At 43.4% G+C, this 19,419-nt stretch overlaps 1 protein-coding gene across 4 annotated transcripts in view; it reads left to right on the forward strand.

Moving 5' to 3' along the window:
* ZDHHC14 (zDHHC palmitoyltransferase 14) overlaps window positions 1-19,419 on the forward strand; it is a 278,540-nt gene that overhangs the window by 152,593 nt on the left and 106,528 nt on the right. For 3 of the 4 annotated variants that reach the window (XM_073789774.1, XM_019951847.3, XM_019951848.3), the window contains exon 2: window positions 15,115-15,275. In XM_073789774.1, the coding sequence (XP_073645875.1) occupies window positions 15,115-15,275 (161 nt within the window). Of the gene's footprint in view, window positions 1-15,114; window positions 15,288-19,419 lie in introns of all 4 variants that reach the window. The other variant, XM_073789775.1, reaches the window with a different exon arrangement.

Here is a 19,419-nt window from a genome sequence, read left to right on the forward strand (position 1 = left end):
TATATGTCCATGCCTCTCTCTCGCTTTGTCACAGCTTACCCTTCCCCCTCCCTGTGTCCTCAAGTCCATTCTCCTGTAGGTCTGTGTCTTTATTCCTGTTTTACCCCTAGGTTCTTCATGACATTTTTTTTCTTAAATTCCATATATATGTGTTAGCATACGGTATTTGTCTCTCTCTTTCTGACTTACTTCACTCTGTATGACAGACTCTAGGTCTATCCACCTCATTACAAATAGCTCAATTTCGTTTCTTTTTATGGATGAGTAATATTCCATTGTATATATGTGCCACATCTTCTTTATCCATTCATCTGATGATGGACACTTAGGTTGTTTCCATCTCCGGGCTATTGTAAATAGAGCTGCAGTGAACATTTTGGTACATGACTCTTTTTGAATTATGGTTTTCTCAGGGTATATGCCCAGTAGTGGGATTGCTGGGTCATATGGTAGTTCTATTTGTACTTTTTTAAGGAACCTCCGTACTGTTCTCCACAGTGGCTGTATCAATTTACATTCCCACCAACAGTGCAAGAGGGTTCCCTTTTCTCCACACCCTCTGCAGCATTTATTGTTGCTATATTTTTTGATGATGGCCATTCTGACTGGTGTGAGATGATATCTCATTGTAGTTTTGATTTGCATTTCTCTAATGATTAATGAAGTTGAGCATTCTTTCATGTGTTTGTTGGCAGTCTGTATATCTTCTTTGGAGAAATGTCTATTTAGGTCTTCTGCCCATTTTTGGATTGGGTTGTTTGTTTTTTTGTTATTAGCTGCATGAGCTACTTATAAATTTTGGAGATTAATCCTTTGTCAGTTGCTTCATCTGCAAATATTTTCTCCCATTCTGATGGTTGTCTTTTGGTCTTCTTTATGGTTTCCTTTGCTGTGCAAAAGCTTTGAAGTTTCATTAGGTCCCATTTGTTTATTTTTGTTTTTATTTCCATTTCTCTAGCAGGTGGGTCAAAAAGGATCTTGCTGTGATTTATGTCATAGAGTGTCCTGCCTATGTTTTCCTCTAAGAGTTTGATAGTTTCTGGCTTTACATTTCGGTCTTTAATCCATTTTGAGCTTATTTTTGTGTATGGTGTTAGGGAGTGATCTAATCTCATACTTTTACATGTACCTGTCCAGTTTTCCCAGCACCACTTATTGAAGAGGCTGTCCTTTCTCCACTCTATATTCCTGCCTCTTTTATCAAAGATAAGGTGACCATATGTGCGTGGGTTTATCTCTGGGCTTTCTATCCTGTTCCATTGATCTATCTTTCTGTTTTTGTGCCAGTACCATACTGTCTTGATTACTGTAGCTTTGTAGTATAGTCTGAAGTCAGGGAGCCTGATTCCTCCAGCTCCATTTTTCGTTCTCAAGATTGCTTTGGCTATTCAGGGTCTTTTGTGCTTCCATACAAATTGTGAAGTTTTTTGTTCTAGTTCTGTGAAAAATGCCAGTGGTACTTTGATAGGGATTGCATTGAATCTGTAGATTGCTTTGGGTAGTAGAGTCCTTTTCACAATGTTGATTCTTCCAATCCAAGAACATGGTATATCTCTCCATCTGTTTGTATCATCTTTAATTTCTTTCATCAGTGTCTTATAGTTTTCTGCATACAGTTCTTTTGTCTCCTTAGGTAGGTTTATTCCTAGGTATTTTATTCTTTTTGTTGCAGTGGTAAATGGGATTGTTTTCTTGATTTCACTTTCAGATTTTTCCTCATTAGTGTATAGGAATGCCAGAGATTTCTGTGCATTAATTTTGTATCCTGCTACTTTACCAAATTCATTGATTAGCTCTAGTAGTTTTCTGGTAGCATCTTTAGGATTCTCTATGTATAGTATCATGTCATCTGCAAATAGTGACAGCTTTACTTCTTCTTTTCCAATTTGGATTCCTTTTACTTCCTTTTCTTCTCTGATTGCTGTGGCTAAAACTTCCAAAACTATGTTGAATAAGAGTGGTGAGAGTGGGCAACCTTGTCTTGTTCCTGATCTTAGTGGAAATGCTTTCAGTTTTTCACCATTGAGGACGATGTTGGCTGTGGGTTTGTCATATATGGTCTTTATAATGTTGAGGAAAGTTCCCTCTATGCCCACTTTCTGGAGAGTTTTGATCATAAATGGGTGTTGAATTTTGTCGAAAGCTTTCTCTGCATCTATTGAGATGATCATATGGTTTTTCTCCTTCAATTTGTTAATACGGTGTATCACGTTGATTGATTTGCGTATATTGAAGAATCCTTGCGTTCCTGGAATAAACCCCACTTGATCATGGTGTATGATCCGTTTAGTGTGCTGCTGGATTCTGTTTGCTAGTATTTTGTTGAGGATTTTTGCATCTATGTTCATCAGTGATATCGGCCTGTAGTTTTCTTTCTTTGTGAGTCTGGTTTTGGTATCAGGGTGATGGTGGCCTCGTAGAATGAGTTTGGGAGTGTTCCTCCCTCTGCTATTTGTTGGAAGAGTTTGAGAAGGATAGGTGTTAGCTCTTCTCTAAATGTTTGATAGAATTCGCCTGTGAAGGCATCTGGTCCTGGGCTTTTGTTTGTTGGAAGATTTTTAATCAGTTTCATATTCAGTGCTTGCGATTGGTCTGTTCATATTTTCTATTTCTTCCTGATTCAGTCTTGGCAGGTTGTGCCTTTCTAAGAATTTGTCCATTTCTTCCAGGTTGTCCATTTTATTGGCATAGAGTTGCTTGTAGTAATCTCTCCTGATCTTTTGTATTTCTGCAGTGTCAGTTGTTACTTCTCCTTTTTCATTTCTAATCCTATTGATTTGAGTCTTCTCCCTTTTTTTCTTGATGAGTCTGGCTAATGGTTTATCAATTTTGTTTATCTTCTCAAAGAACCAGCTTTTAGTGTCATTGATCTTTGCTATCGTTTCCTTCATTTCTTTTTCATTTATTTCTGATCTGATTTTTATGATGTCTTTCCTTCTGCTAACTTTGGTTTTTTTTTGTTCTTCTTTCTCTAATTGCTTTAGGTGCAGGGTTAGGTTGTTTATTTGAGATGTTTCCTGTTTCTTAAGGTAGGATTGTATTGCTATAAACTTCCCTCTTAGAACTGCTTTTGCTGCATCCCATAGATTTTGGGTTGTTGTGTCTCCATTGTCATTTGTTTCTAGGTATTTTTTTATTTCCTCTTTGATTTCTTCAGTGATCAGTTCGTTATTAAGTAGTGTATTGTTTAGCCTCCATGTGTTTGTATTTTTTACAGTTTTTTTCCCTGTAATTGATATCTAGTCTCGTAGCGTTGTGGTCAGAAAAGATACTTGATACGATTTCAGTTTTCTTAAATTTACCAAGGCTTGATTTGTGACCCAAGATATGATCTATCCTGGTGAATGTTCCATGAGCACTTGAGAAGAACATGTATTCTGTTGTTTTTGGGTGGAATGTCCTATCTATCAATTAAGTCCATCTTGTTTAATGTATCATTTAAAGCTTGTGTTTCCTTATTTATTTTCATTTTGGATGATCTGTCCATTGGTGAAAGTGGGGTGTTAAAGTCCCGTGCTATGATTGTGTTACTGTCGATTTCCCCTTTTATGGCTGTTAGCATTTGCCTTATGTATTGAGGTGCTCCTGTGTTGGGTGCATAAATATTTACAAATGTTATGTCTTCTTCTTGGATCGATCCCTTGATCATTATGTAGTGTCCTTCTTTGTCTCTTGTAATAGTCTTTATTTTAAAGTCTATTTTGTCTGATATGAGAATTGCTACTCCAGCTTTCTTTTGGTTTCCATTTGCATGAAATATCTTTTTCCATCCCCTTACTTTCAGTCTGTATGTGTCTCTAGGTCTGAAGTGGGTCTCTTGTAGACAGCAAATATATGGGTCTTGTTTTTGTATCCATTCAGCCAATCTGTGTCTTTTGGTGGGAGCATTTAGTCCATTTACATTTAAGGTAATTATCGATATGTATGTTCCTGTTCCCATTTTCTTAATTGATTTGGGTTCGTTATTGTAGGTCTTTTCCTTCTCTTGTGTTTCTTGCCTAGAGAAGTTCCTTTAGCAGTTGTTGTAGAGCTGGTTTGGTGGGGCTGAACTCTCTCAGCTTTTGCTTGTCTGTAAAGGTTTTAATTTCTCCATCAAATCTGAATGAGATTTTTGCTGGGTAGAGTAATCTTGGTTGCAGGTTTTTCTCCTTCAACACTTTCAATATGTCCTGCCAGTCCCTTCTGGCTTGCAGAGTTTCTGCTGAAAGATCAGCTGTTAACCTTATGGGGATTCCCTTGTGTGTTATTTGTTGTTTTTCCCTTGCTGCTTTTAATACGTTTTCTTTGTATTTAATTTTTGACAGTTTGATTAATATGTGTCTTGGCGTATTTCTCCTTGGATTTATCCTGTATGGGACTCTCTGTGTTTCCTGGACTTGATTAACTATTTCCTTTCCCATATTAGGGAAGTTTTCAACTATAATCTCTTCAAATATTTTCTCAGTCCCTTCCTTTTTCTCTTCTTCTTCTGGAACCCCTATAATTCGAATGTTGGTGCATTTGATGTTGTCCCAGAGGTCTCTGAGACTGTCCTCAGTTCTTTTCATTCTTTTTTCTTTATTCTGCTCTGCAGTAGTTATTTCCACTATTTTATCTTCCAGGTCACTTATCCGTTCTTCTGCCTCAGTTATTCTGCTATTGATCCCATCTAGAGTATTTTTCATTTCATTTATTGTGGTGTTCATCATTGTTTGTTTCATCTTTAGTTCTTCTAGGTCCTTGTTAAATGTTTCTTGCATTTTGTCTATTCTATTTCCAAGATTTTGGATCATCTTTACTATCATTATTCTGAATTCTTTTTCAGGTAGACTGCCTATTTCCTCTTCATTTGTTAGGTCTGGTGGGTTTTTATCTTGCTCCTTCATCTGCTGTGTGTTTTTCTGTCTTCTCATTTTGCTTATCTTACTGTGTTTGGGGTCTCCTTTTCGCAGGCTGCAGGTTCGTAGTTTCCATTGGTTTTGGTGTCTGTCCCCAGTGGCTAAAGTTGGTTCAGTGGGTTGTGTAGGCTTCCTGGTGGAGGGGACTAGTGCCTGTGTTCTGGTGGATGAGGCTGGGTCTTGTCTTTCTGGTGGGCAGGTCCACGTCTGGTGGTGTGTTTTGGGGTGTCTGTGGACTTACTATGATTTTGGGCAGCCTCTCTGCTAATGGGTGGAGTTGTGTTCCTGTCTTGCTAGTTGTTTGGCATAGGATGTCCAGCACTGTAGCTTGCTGGTCGTTGAGTGAAGCTGGGTGCTGGTGTTGAGATGGAGATCTCTGGGAGATTTTCGCCGTTTGATATTATGTGGAGCTGGGAGGTCCCTTGTGGACCAGTGTCCTGAAGTTGGCTCTCCCACCTCAGAGGCACAGCACTGACTCCTGGGTGCAGCACCAAGAGCCTTTCATCCACATGGCTCAGAAGAAAAGGGAGAAAAAGTAGAAAGAAAGAATTAGTAGAAGTAGAAAGAAAAAGGAGGGAGGGAGGGAGGAAGGAGGGAAGGAAGGAGGGAAGGAAGGAAGAAAAGAAAGAAGATATAAAGTTATTGAAATAAAAAATAATTATTAAGAGAAAAAAACAAAAAAACGGACGGATAGAACCCTAGGACAAATGGTGGAAGCAAAGCTATACAGACAAAATCTCACACAGAAGCATCCACATACACACTCACAAAAAGAGGAAAAGGGGAAAAAAATCATAGATCTTGCTCTCGAAGCCCACCTCCTCAATTTGGGATGATTCGTTGTCTATTCCTGTATTCCACAGATGCAGGGTACATCAAGTTGATTGTGGAGCTTTAATCCGCTGCTCCTGAGGCTGCTGGGAGGGATTTCCCTTTCTCTTATTTGTTCGCACAGCTCCCGGGGGCTCAGCTTTGGATTTGGCCCCACCCCTGCGTGTAGGTCGCCGGAGGGCGTCTGTTCTTCGCTCAGACAGGACGGAGTTAAAGGAGCCGCTGATTCGGGGGCTCTGGCTCACTCAGGCCCGGGGGAGGGAGGGGCACGGCGTGCGGGGCGGGCCTGCGGCGGCAGAGGCCGGCGTGACGTTGCACCAGCCTGAGGCGCGCCGTGCGTTCTCTCAGGAAAGTTGTCCCTGGATCCCGGGACCCTGGCAGTGGCGGGCTGCACAGGTTCCCGGCAGGGCAGGTGTGGAGAGTGACCTGGGCTCGCACACAGGCTTCTTGGTGGCGGCAGCAGCAGCCTTAGCGTCTTAGGCCCGTCTCTGGGGCCGTCTCTGGAGCTCCTTTAAGCAGCGCTCTTAATCCCCTCTCCTCGCGCACCAGGAAACAAAGAGGGAAGAAAAAGTCTCTTGCCTCTTCGGCAGCTCCAGACTTTTCCCCGGACTCCCTCCCGGCTAGCCGTGGCGCACCAAGCCCCTGCAGGCTGTATTCACGCCGCCAACCCCCCGTCCTCTCCCAGCGCTCTGACCGAAGCCCGAGCCTCAGCTCGCAGCCCCGCCCGCCCCGGCGGGTGAGCAGACAAGCCTCTCGGGCTGGTGAGTGCCGGTCGGCCCTGATCCTCTGTGCGGGAATCTCCCCGCTTTGCCCTCCGCACCCCTGTTGCTGTGCTCTCGTCCGCGGCTCCGAAGCTTTTACCTTCCGCCACCCGCAGTCTCCGCCCGTGAAGGGGCTTCCTAGTGTGTGGAAACCTTTCCTCCTTCCCGGCTCCCTCCCACTAGTGCAGGTCCCATCCCTATCCTTTTGTCCCTGTTTATTCTTTTTTCTTTTGCCCTACCCAGGTACGTGACGGGTTTCTTACCTTTTGGGAGGTCTGAGGTCTTCTGCCAGCGTTCAGTAGGTGTTCTGTAGGAGGTGTTCCACGTGTAGATGTATTTCTGGTGTATCTGTGAGGAGGAAGGTGATCTCCGCGTCTTACTCTTCCGCCATCTTCTCGGAAGTCCTGCCCTGCTAATTTCTTATGGGTCCAGGATGCACTAAAAGCAAGGTGATGGAGTTACTATGGCCAATTAGTTCGGCAGCCGTATTCCTGAAAATGACACAATCATGTGAGTTATTGTTTGTATGGTTGCCATGGATGTATGCTGTGTACATCCATGGACGTACAGGGATAGTGGCTGTATGGTTGCCATGCCTACGTAATCCCATTAGGTCATTAAAGAGCCAGTTTGGGGGCAGAGAAATGCTGGCTTTCCTCCCCGTGATCCACACACTAGCCAGAAGCCTTTGGCCTCCTGGAATTTTATTTTATTTTATTTTAACATCTTTACTGGAGTATAATTGCTTTACCATGGGACCTTCTGGAATTTTAAGTCAAACTCAAAATCACTTTGCCAAAAAAGTTTGAAACACCACAATTTTCCCTAACAAACCCTTGCACATTCTCAATAGTAGATGGGGAAATGAAACTGTTTACACACTGTGATTTGAAGCCTGTGTTTTTAAACTATAGCTTCCCAGGTTCTGTGTCTATAGCTGGACCTGTGTGGGTGGTCTGGGAGGCCCTGAATTAAGAATAATGACACTGATTTTGTCACATAGGAGCTCCACAGGCTTCAGGCGAGACTGTGCTGTGTGCAGACATCCCTGCTGTAACCACATCTAGCCAGGAGGCCTGCAGGGAGAAAGCGGAGCCCTTAGCTACTGTCCTTTCCTGGGCAGGGAGAGCTTCACCAGCCTTCTTCCCTTTGTAAGCCCGAAAGCTACTGCTCTCGATGAGAAAGTAGCCGTAGCCTGGTGAAAAGACGAAGTGTGGAGCCTCTGATGACACCGTGAGTCCTCTTCATGGTCCACACATTCCTACATGGAGTTCTCCTCTCCCCGTCCTTTCTCTCTGGGTTTGAGCTTTTCCTTCCAGTGTCCTTTTGTTATATTCTTCCCCTTTGGTCCCCGTGTCCATTTATTTAAACTCCCTCCTTCTACATTGGTAGATTCATCACTCCGTGCGATTGCTAAGAAGGGGCTTTTCAAGCGCTGGGCGCTGCTGCGGGGTGTCTGGCGGGGGTAGCGCTCTATGAAATCGTCTGGTTTTCCCGTTCCACGGTTGTGAGTGGATGTTATTTCCGAGTCCACTTTTTTCTCTGTTTGTCTCCAAGTATTGTGCTGCTCTTTGCCCTGTAGTGGTACATTTATTTCTAAATATGTGATTAAGGAACAAATCATAAAAGTAATGGTGTTTATGTTCCTGCCTATAAATGAAGAATACATTCATTTTACAGTGACTCAGATGAAAAGGAAACAGATCATTTTTATTACTACTCTCACAGTGCTACTCTGTTATCATTTCAGACGTGTGAATCATTGGCTCAGATTATTTCATTTTATGATCATTTGCCTTAACTGTTTATTATTGAAATGCATTGCAATCAAGACTCTGACGTTTAAAATAATAGCCGAACTTTGTGATTTCTGAAATATAGAAACCTCCTTCGGTGGAGCGTGGCATCGATAAAGCAAGGCCGTGCCCCCTCTATCAACTTTAATTGCCTCATTTCTATGTATAAAGAATAGTTATTCTCATCTTTATGCTTTCATATATACAGGACAGAACAAAAATGTCAAACATAGGTCATGTTGTAGCCAGAGGTCATGAGCTACAATTTACGGGATGTTTTTTTCTGTGCATATCCATTTGCAGGCAAAATATGAAAAGATGACTCAAATTGTTTTGCTATGGGAAAAGATTCTCTACTTTTGTTGTTGTTGTTATGTAATATTATTGCTATTACATGTTTGCTATGTCTTTCTGCTCACCTTCCTACATTTCAAAGGGTCAGTCATGGCCTGTGGGCAGGTAGATTACACATCTGTTATCAATGGCAAAAGATTCTCTACTTTTTGTTCTAAAGGGCACTTGGTCTTAATGTCTCTGCTACATCTTCTTAATGTTGTTTTGTTTTGGTTTGGTTTTCAAGTCAAGTTAATCTTCTCCCAAAGAACGGTCCTGTAGAGAAAAAGAGAGACTTAGCTACCCAATAATGAAATCCAGATTTCCTATTTGAAATGTTTAAGATATTAGTTTAGCCCCAGGACTTTCATCCAGGGAATCAATTCTACTGAGAGTAAATTCTAACCTGCGAGCCAGTTTCTACATAGAAATACAGAATTAATGAGAGTGCTGATCCTGGAATGTCAGTATCTGATGGTAAAATAATTTTGTCATAAATAATGACATAATACACTAATTGCATAATATAATATAGCACCCAGAAAATGGTTCCACCCTTCATGTATAAACAGCAAAATACAAATAATTATTTTTCCTAAAGTTTTGAGAAGATTACTATTAGAACTGAAAAAATTCCCTTTAATCTTTTGGCAATGCTACATTTTCTAATTATTACCCGGAAGGACCTTTCTTTACCTCTAATGTACAGTGAGATGACAATCAGTAGTAGGCATTTAATCATCATATTTAAAGACAAACACCTCACTGATGTGTATGATAGGAAGGGGATTACTGTACAGGCTTTCATCACCATAGCATTTGTTGCCTCTGGTGCTAAATTAGCTCATTTCTTTTATGTTATGAAAATGCGTGCTTTCAGATTCTTTTTTTTCCTCCTGTCGTTTTCCCATTGAGCTTTATGAAGACGAAGGTGCTGGTAGCCTATATCCGCTCGGCCCTGGCTGGTCTATAGGTCACAGTCCTTCAGACCGAAAGAGGACTTCATTTGGGGTTTATGTCTTTGGCAGCTGCATCATCATCTTGTATCAAATCCAGGCCCTCGGGGGAAGGAGTCTTCCTCATCACAGATGGCACTCGGAATTGGAACGCCCATCCGCAGTTGCTCAGAAACGTGAAGGAGCCGTTTTCAAGTTGGCTGAGCTCGGGCTGGGCATTTTCTTTGCCCCTTGCAGCGCTTCAGCTATTACGTCGTGCCAGTTGCTGGGGGTTGGCTGAGATTTTCCCATTAGTCTCGCCTCCTTACGGAGGTCTCGTTATCGCCGTCATGGGCCGCGTCTGCTTTGTCTTTACCAGCGGGACTGCAGACGCTCTTGGCTTTTTGTGAGCAGCGGTTTGAATGTGTCTGTGCAGCACTGATCTTATTGTTTGCCTGGGGGCCTGAATTCTGCTGCTTTTATAGATAGCGATGTCCAAGACTTCAATGAGCAACTCAACATTGTCCTTTGAAATACAGAGGCTGGTAGGATGGGTGACTGTCACAGAGCACCTAGTATTGCGCAAAGTTGTACCAACACACGGTGCTTCATCTGCTAGAACTTTAGAGTGTGTGGCACGCATTAAACTCAGTGTGTGCAATCCCACCTTTTCTCGGTGGCGGAAGCATCCTGAACGGGGCAGATCCTTAGCACCTGTTTGAAGGACGTTACAAGACCCAGCAAGCTTAGAAGTTAGAGGAGCAAGTTCTAGACTCGGGGTACATTGTCAATGTTGAGAATATGGCTGATTTGACTTTCCTGCTCTTTTCTGTGTTACTGTAAAATTCAGTGAATAGGTCTCATTCATTCAATTGCTCAACAAGTACTTGTCAAATAGCTACCCTGTGCGAGGCATTGTGCCCGGCGCTGTGAAGGACACATGCTGACCAGGGCCCAGTCTCACCCTCCAGGACTTCCAGTCCAGTGAGTTTCATGAGGCATGTCCACAAACAGCCACAAGTACCATCAAGAGAAGCAAACAAAAATATTACAGAGCTTTAGGAAAAGAAGCCAGCACTTTAGCTCGGGGGTGGAGCCCAGAAAATCTTTTCACCAAGTCCTTATGCGAACTTGAAAGTTGGGGCAGCTTTAACAAGCTGAGTTAGGGGTGAGGGTGTTCCAGACACCAGGGCTGGGTGGCAGGCGCCTTTCTGGGAAGGCCAGGGGTCAGGGTTGCTGTCCCCGTATGTGTGAAAAGGGGGGTAGAGCAGGACATGAGAAGGGGAGACCGGAGACTAGGCACCATGGGGTATGGGCGCCAGAGAAGGAGCTTGAAGTTGATTTGGCAGGAGAAGGGGAGTCATTGCAGGCTTTGGAACAGAGATGTGTCGGTGTGTTTGGGGTAACCTGAAGTGGGGCAGGCAGAGGGCTGAGATGGATGTTCTGCTGTCCCCCAGGCGAGAAGCAGAGAGCTGAGGAATTCAGGGCAGTACCCCTGAGGTTCATGAGAGGCGGGGAATGGGGCCACAGTGCGGTGGAAGGATGGGCCTTAGGGCGGGAGGAAGGCTGTCTCCTCTCTACCCAAGAAGAGGGAGAGAGGAGAAGGGTACCCCCGGGGCAGCGCCCTTTGGCTTCCAGGGGGCTTCTGAAGGACTCAGACTCCAGCGGGACAGGTTTATACATCTGGTAGACCCAGAGAACACAAAGCCGCCTTGTAACAGAGCTTCCAAATCAGCGCCTTCCAAATCCCGGCCCCCTTCCTACCCCCATGTCCTTTCTTCTCCAGCCACAGAGGGGCCAGAAACGGCACTTGGCCAGCTGGGGAGGGGGAGGAGGTTTAACACAAAACCAAGTTAGAAATTTCCACTGGTAATTAGGATTGTTACACTTTGAAATGGTTAATGAGACTGTCTGTCACTTAAAGTGACTGAAGGACTTTCTGTTACCTTCATCTCATGACCAGAAAAGTCAGGATCCGTCTGAGTTTTTCACAGGGTGGTAGGCATGTACCCATCAACTAGATTCTTCGTCTTCCTCCTTTCCCGGACCAGGGCTGAATAAATTAATTGACACTCAAGTGCAAACAACTTAAATCACAGGGTCTTGTCTCCTCCATGAGAATGTGCCAGGGGACAGAAAAGTTAAAGACGTGATCTCTAATCCTGAATATCAGATATTGGCAAGGGCAGCAGACATCCTCGGCGGGAGGTGGGGAGAGGCGGGTGGAAGCGGTGGGAGTCCTCCAGAGCCATCAGCCTGGAGCAGTGGGTAGCTTTACATACAGTGCACTTGGGACAACAAGAAACCGTTTAGGACATGGCTTACTCATTAACGACATCTTGCTGTGAGCAGGCAAACTCTTGAGGTCAACCAAGTTACATTTCAGAACCAAAAGGGAAAAACAAATACACCATAACCTAAGATCTACTAAATCAACTCCACAGGAGGGTTCCAACAGCACTGAAGAATCCATCTCTGGAGAAGCCAAATGGAGGTAAATAAATTCCACCCCTAAACACCCAACGTGGATCACATCCTACTGGCTGGTCTCTCCAGGTAATATTGTCCAGCTGTGACCTGGGTGCAGCTGCCTAACAACTGTTCCAGTTGTTTCTTATTGAAACTCATTAATAATGAGAAAGAGGAAAAAGTTGGCCTGTTGTATTCTCTGCCTTTGTTCAAACAGGCATTCTTCTGTTGAATTATGAATTTCAGTTCTGGAAAAATTCTCCTCTACACAATTGATCATTTTCCTAACCATTTTGTTAAAAAAAAAAAAAAAGAGGCCCACCTAGAGTAGATTCTTTTGGACTAAAACAAAATTTTAAGACTAATCTATACAAATTGAAGTTTATTAGTATCAGGGTCAATTTTGTGCCTTTAATATGGACTGTGTTTATTTCTGATTGTGGTACCCTAGCACATTTTCAAGGCTTCATACAATTTCAGGTTGCTTTTTATATGACAATAAGAGTAACAAAGATAATGTCAGTCATATTTTATGACACAAATACTTTCTAATGTTCTTTGGAGTTTGAGTTCCTTGATATTAACTTGATTGATATCACAGTCAGAGATTTAATCAATAGACTTGCAGCAACTGATATTTATCTCCAGCTCTTCATAAAAGCTCCACGTCACAGTCCAAACATGCTCCATTTAACGTAATAGACACGCCTTGGAAAGGTATCTGTTTTTGTAGCCCCTGGCACTGCACTGTACCCTAGAGCTGGGATGCAGCCATGTGAACATTTCAGGGCAGTATTAAATGGGATTTTGATTGTCACTTTATACTGAATCTTTAAAGGGAAGATGGTCATTTCCTGACAAGACTTTTATTCTCTACATGTGTCAAGTTGAAATGCAAGTTCTGTGTTAGGCTGTAGGGCTGGCCCACCTCTTTGACTCTGTATTTATTTCCCAATAAAAGAAGGGCTCCCAAAGGCAAAGCAAAAGGGAAAACAGGAGGCACTCCAAGCAGCACCATCTTTTAAATGTTTTCTTTCTAATTTTCAGAACTAGTGGATCTCTGTTGCAGGAAAGTGTTTCATTTGAAGCTTTTCAGTGCCTAAAATTATAAAATCAAATTTTTAAGAAAACTGGAAACCGCTGAAGAGTTTAGTTATGTTAGTGTTTGTCTGAAAACACTCTAGGAAAAGCAGTGACTCTTTTTTACGCAACAAAATCCATTGGATTAAAAAAGTCCTTTCCATAGTTAAAGTGAATGCTTTCACAAAGGGTATTTCTTCAGCTTAGACACTCTTGTATTCCTTTTTTCCACAGCAATCCCTGTATATCTTCTTGTCCTCGTTGCCGAATTCTCTTTTCTATGAGAATCTCTGACGATGTTCAGAAAGGCTCTAAGTGCCTGGGAGTTTGGGCGGGGACGTTGATGCAGGACAGACAACTAATAGTTTTTTATGGTTTCCCATGAATCCTGTGAAAAGAAGTCACAACAGGCAATCCAGCCCAAGTGTGATCTGATACTTTCTGTCGTTCATTCTGTTCTGTTTCTGCAGGGGAGCTGGTGTGGGAAAGATGAAACAAGTTAGAAATGTCACATATTTTGTGTCTCTAAATCAGGTGATTCTCTTGGAGACCGCAGTCCACTTGTCTGGTGGGCAATCTTACCTAGTCATGTTTGGGGTTGCTCTTCCACCTTCTTAAAGTGGCTGGAAAGTCTCTGGTTTCTGCGGAGCAGGGGATTCAGGACAGGCCCTTGGTCTTTAGTTCACAGTAACCACTCCACATAGACCTGAGTAACCAGCCGCTGGAAAACTAGATGCTCTAACTTGCCTGATGTTGGTCTCAGCAAAGGGGACCATGGCCTGTGGTCCCCGAGGCCTGGATGCTTGCCAGCATCCCCTTGCCATCCCATCAGAGACCTTGCCACCTCTCTGCAAGTACTGCACAGGAGTGGGGTGCTGTCCCCAACACCCCAGGAATGAGCCCCCTGGCTCACCTCTTGAGCAAAGCTTTCCAACCCTTTCTTCTCCAGCTCCCTCTCTTTGTGTGGTCTTGAGTATCTGGAAGAGTATCCCCTGGTGAGGCAGACCATCTGGGAGGTGCTTTCCACTCTGGATGTGACAATTCCATGATTCTGTGTGGTGTTTCTCAAAGCCCATGAGGTTACTGAATGTGATGACAATACACTGACCATAGTCATTGCAGGGCCATCCTTCACCCAGCTCCAGGCACCATGCTACTTTTCACTCTGCCTCTCACCGCCTCTGCAGAGTCAGGGAGCAATGACAGTGGACCAGGGTGATGCTTAAACCTGGTTCCTGGATCCCTGGAGCCAGCTGGCATAGATGTCAGTCTGTCCCAAGGGCATCTCTCCCTGACTCATCACAGCCCCTGCTGCGTGTAAGTTCATTCACTGCAGGACAGTGAAGGGGTTTCACAGAATCGAGATGCGCCGTGTTCATCCGTTGGTAGCTCAAGTGCCTTCTTGAAGAGCATGAGACTATTATATTCCAGCTGCCTAAATCCTTTTAATCCTCTTCGGAAACGGCCTGCAAGTACATTTCCATAGCTCATTAACCTCTTTTGCATAGATTAGCTCCAAAATATTGAAAAAGTGATTTCTTGCCTTTTGAGGGTGGCTTGTGGTTCTCTGCGTTCCGTGCCCTGAGTTGTCTGACCCAGGGAGGAAGGGCCGGGTGTGATGAAGACAGTTCCAAGCTGGTGTCGTCCCATGTTATGCAATTCCAGAGATGGGTGGAGAGTCACGTAAATCATGTGCTCTGTTTACAGGACAAAGGGTGCAAGCTCTGTGCATCTTACATGGATTGTACAAGCAGGATTATTTTAATTTTTCTGCCAATGTCTTTCCTGAGTACCACGGTGGGAGCAGAAGATTATTGTAGCTGAGAAGGGGGGTTAAATTGTCCACAAGAGAGAATTGCAGACCTCCCCAAATGTAAATGCTTAAAACATAGATGAATTTTTAATGGAAATCAATTTTGCTTCTCCAAAAAAGCCGTTAGTTTCTTGGAAAATACAGAGTGATCACTGTTGATTACTGACATTGTATTTCCTTTCTTTCTCCCCTCCCCCCCGCCTCCCAACCTGCTGGCAGCTGTCCATATCTAGCAGTGAAAATCACCCCTGCTATCCCCGTGGTCGGTGGCATTCTGTTCTTCTTTGTGATGGGGACCCTGCTGCGCACCAGCTTCAGCGACCCTGGCGTCCTTCCGCGAGCCACACCTGATGAAGCCGCCGACCTGGAAAGGCAAATAGGTAACCCTGAAGGTCCGCCCTTAGCCTCTGGTCACTGCCCACCTGTGCTCAGCCCCAGTGCGGGAGGACAAACGAGGAGCCCGTGCAGGAGGGGCTGGGCGCTGGACAGTGCCAAGTCCCCGGGGAGGAGTCCCGAAGTTTTCATTCACTTGGCCTGAGGATGACCTGAGTAGGAGGTGGGATGGAAAGTGGTCGGAGGTAAGGCTGAGGGTCTGGTGCACTGGAGGCAAGCTGGCGGTGCCGTCAGGCAGGCCGCTGCCACCGAGCTCTTTGAAACCCGAGCGTCCGAGAAGGAGCCTCTGTTGTGAAAGCTGTAGTTCCTGGTGGCTGCTCTTCATTCCCTTTTATTATCATCATAGCTGAACTCTGTAAACCTGGAAACGTTACATCTTAGACGGCTGTCCTATTTATCCAGCCTAGGATCCAGCATTTCCTTTATTAAGGCATAACAAAGATGTATATTTCTGGTATATATTGAGATGAATGGCTTTATTTTTCCTTAGATATTGGAAATCCTAGGATTAAAAATTTTCAGCAATCCATTTTAAAGATATTAAAACCAATCCTAATCCCTCATACAAAGAACCCTTAAAGTCCTTTTTTTAATTAAAAAGAGAGCTTCCTCTTAAAAGTTTGCCTTTGTGAATGTGCAGCTTTGCTGTGGTACAGTGATAATTTGACAAGCGTGGCAGGGGGCTGTGATGACTCAGTGTGAACATAAAGTTTAGGCATGAAAAATCATTTGACAGAAATAGTTCTCTCCCAGTGGGCTTCCGTTCACAGCCCACTCAGATGAAAGACCCCCACTTTCCACAGTATAAAGAGGTACAAGTGTGGGTCTTGATAGGTACCATCTGCTCTGGTCCACCTCCCCAAGTGCTGAAGCACAGACATGTCCTTCTCTGAGCATCTGCTTCCATCCTTCATCCCTGTCACCTGGGAGGGAAGCAGTAGAGGAGTTGATGATGGGAGTGTATGTGAGTTGTCTGCTGGGCTGCAGCCTCCTTGTGTCCTGAGGTAGGGAAGTGGGGAGACAGTCTCTTTCTTTGACACCACCTATTGAGATTTGAACACAGGGTATTATTTCATAATCTGAAGTCTACATTCATAGCTTGTTAATAATCTGTAAAGGCCATCCATGACGGTCATTGAATTTGATCACATCCCAGCAAGTTTGTGAGGAAGACTTTATTATGACACCCATTTTACAAATAAGAAAACGAAGCCCCAAAGTGGTTAAATGGGAGAAAGTGGCAGAGCCAGAGCCTTCAACCCAGGTCTCCTGGGTCTCATCCGTTGTTCTTTAGGGATGTTCTTGCTCTTGAAGGCCCAGTTTCCTTCAAGGAATAGAACGGGGCCTCTAGAAACTGCGTAGTCTATGCCCATGTCAAACTGGCACAAGCTCGAAACTCCTTCTCAAGCAGTGTGCAGACAGCCCAGCTCCCCACACTGGCCGTTAAGCATTTTCCTGCTGTGATCCTGTTTTCCCTCCCACCTCCCTGTTAGTGCTAGGAGCATCTGCAGAATCAGCAAGGTCAGGAACTGGGGGGTTTTCTGCCTTCCTTACAAAGTGGATAATAAAGAGTGCCATTGGAATTCTCTATGACGAATGCAGGTTCTAAGAGGCACAGACTTTCCATCATTAACACTGAGGAAGTTGAATGATTCACTGTAGTGCAATTTTTTTGTTGTTTTGTTTAGTTTTTTTTTTTTTCTTAAAGTTGATAATCTCAGAGCAGTATTTTTCAACATAAGCAATTGTTAAAAACCAGCTCTGCCCCCATGTCTCCGCCCCCCAGAGACACAGATTCTGTGAGGGAACTAGATGGGGTAAAGGATAAAACCAAATTTTGTTTCCCGTGAAGGAGAGAGAAGGGGCTGTAGAGACAGGGCTTTGGCTGGCAGAAATGAGTAGCCTGGCACATCCTTCCCTGAAAGGCAATGATGAGCCTAGACAAAATAGTCAGAAACAATCATTTCATGACTCTGGAATTTGAGGAGTGGTTATTCATGAAAAACTGACGAACTCTGGGTAAGAACAGTGGGAGTCTGTGGCATTCTGTCCTGGGGCTGCTCTAATCACTAACCTGCGTTCAGAGGTGAGGAAGTTCTACCTGGACAGGACAAGCCCTGAAAACCAGCAGCATCTCTGTCTGAGGGGCTGACTTGATTTGGAGTGGAGCATGGAAAAAACCAGAAACTGAAACTTTCACCTTAAGAAACTGGACAAAGAAGAGCAAACTGAACTCAAAGCAAGTAGGAGTAAGGAAGTCTTAAAGATGACAGTGGAAATCAATGAAACAGAATACGGAAAACAACAGAGAATATCAGTGAGCCCAAAAGTTAGTCCTTAGAGAAGGTCAACAAAATTGACAAACCTGTGACTATACTCCCCTGACCTTCCACTCCAAAACAAGACAGAGAAAAAGAGAGAAGGTGTGAATTACCGAAATCAGGAATGAAAGCAGGGGCATCACCATAGGATTTTAACTTTATGCTACAAATGAGACCACTTAGACAAATGAACAAATTCTTAGAAAGCCACAATTACCAAAAAGAACGACTCAGGAAGAAATAAAAAATCTGAAAAAACACATAGCAAGTAAAGAAACTGGTCGTCCATATTAGAAAGATGAATTTGAACCCTTACCTCACACCATACATAAATTTTAAATGAATCATAGACCTACATATAAGAGCGAAAATGATAAAACTTCTGAAGGAAACATAGAGAAAATTTTCATGACCTTGTGTTAGGCAGAGTTCTTAGATATGACACCAAAAACGTGATCTGTAAAAGAAAAAGATGATAAATTGAATTGCATCAAATTAAAAACTTTTGTGCTTCAAAAGATACCATTTAAGAAAATGAAAAGACAAACCACAGACTGGGAGAAAATATTCACAAATCGAACATCTGATAAAACATTTCGTACTTGTATCTAGAACATATTAAGATCTCTTACAAGTCAATAATAAGACAAACAACCCAATTAAAAGATGGGTAAAGAATTGAACATTTTTTTCAAAGCATATATATGAATGGCCAATAAGCACATGAAAAGATGCTCAACATCATTAGTTGTTAGGGAAATGCAAATCAAAACCATAGTGCAGTACCACTTGACACCCACTAAAATGGCTCCAACCAGAAAGACGGACGGTGTTGATGAGGATGTGGACAAATTGGAACCCTCATGCGTTACAGGTGGGAACGTAAAATGGTGCAGCCACTTTGGAAAACTCTTCTCAAAAGTCCTCAAGAAGTTAAAGTTACCATATGACCCAGCAATTCTATGCCTCCGTATATATCCAAGAGAAATGAAAATACACGTGCTTGTATGTGCATTATACCTAATAACCAAAAACTGGAAACAGCCCAAATGTCCATCGGTGGGTGAACTGATGTACAGTATGTGGTCAGTCCACACAATGGAATACTGTTAGGCAGTAACATGGAGCAAAGTGTTGACACAGGTTGAAAGAAGCCCAATCAGAAGACTAAATACTGTGTGGTTCCATTTATATGAAATGTCCAGAAAGGGCAAACTTTCTGGAGAGCAAATCACGGATTGCCCAGGCTGGGGCTAGGACTGAGGGCTGACCACACATGGATGTGAGAGAACTTGTTGGAGGGATGAAAATGGTGTAAAATGCATTGTGGTGATGGTTGCATAAAGTAATACATTTACTAAAATCGTTGTATTGTGCACTTACAATGGATAACTGTTATGTAATGTAATTTATACCACAATAAAGCTGTCAAAAATAAAAAGGAGGAAGAGAGGAAAGGAGAGAGGAGGAGGATGGAGGAGAAGGAAGAAGGCTCTCCCGTCCTCTGGTTGTGGGACTTTAGGCTAGTTGTGCACTTTCTAAACCTCATCCCACCATGTTCTTAACTTCAACATGGGAATAAGGACCCAGAGCCTGTGAGGTTCTTGTCAGGATTAGCTCAGTAAATCGTAGAAATTTTTGAGAAAAATTCTCCTCTTTTCCCACTTGGTTCTCTCTTCACCTTCTATAAACACAGATTCTCATAAAAAGCGACCCGGTTTGTGAAGGAAATAAACAGCAGAGCTGGTCTAATGCTTTATAAGGAGTTCTCCCGTATATCACTTGGCTGTGGAAAATAAGATGATGTTTC

The sequence above is a fragment of the Tursiops truncatus genome, chromosome 12, assembly GCF_011762595.2.
Source record: "Tursiops truncatus isolate mTurTru1 chromosome 12, mTurTru1.mat.Y, whole genome shotgun sequence".
NCBI lineage: Eukaryota > Metazoa > Chordata > Mammalia > Artiodactyla > Delphinidae > Tursiops > Tursiops truncatus.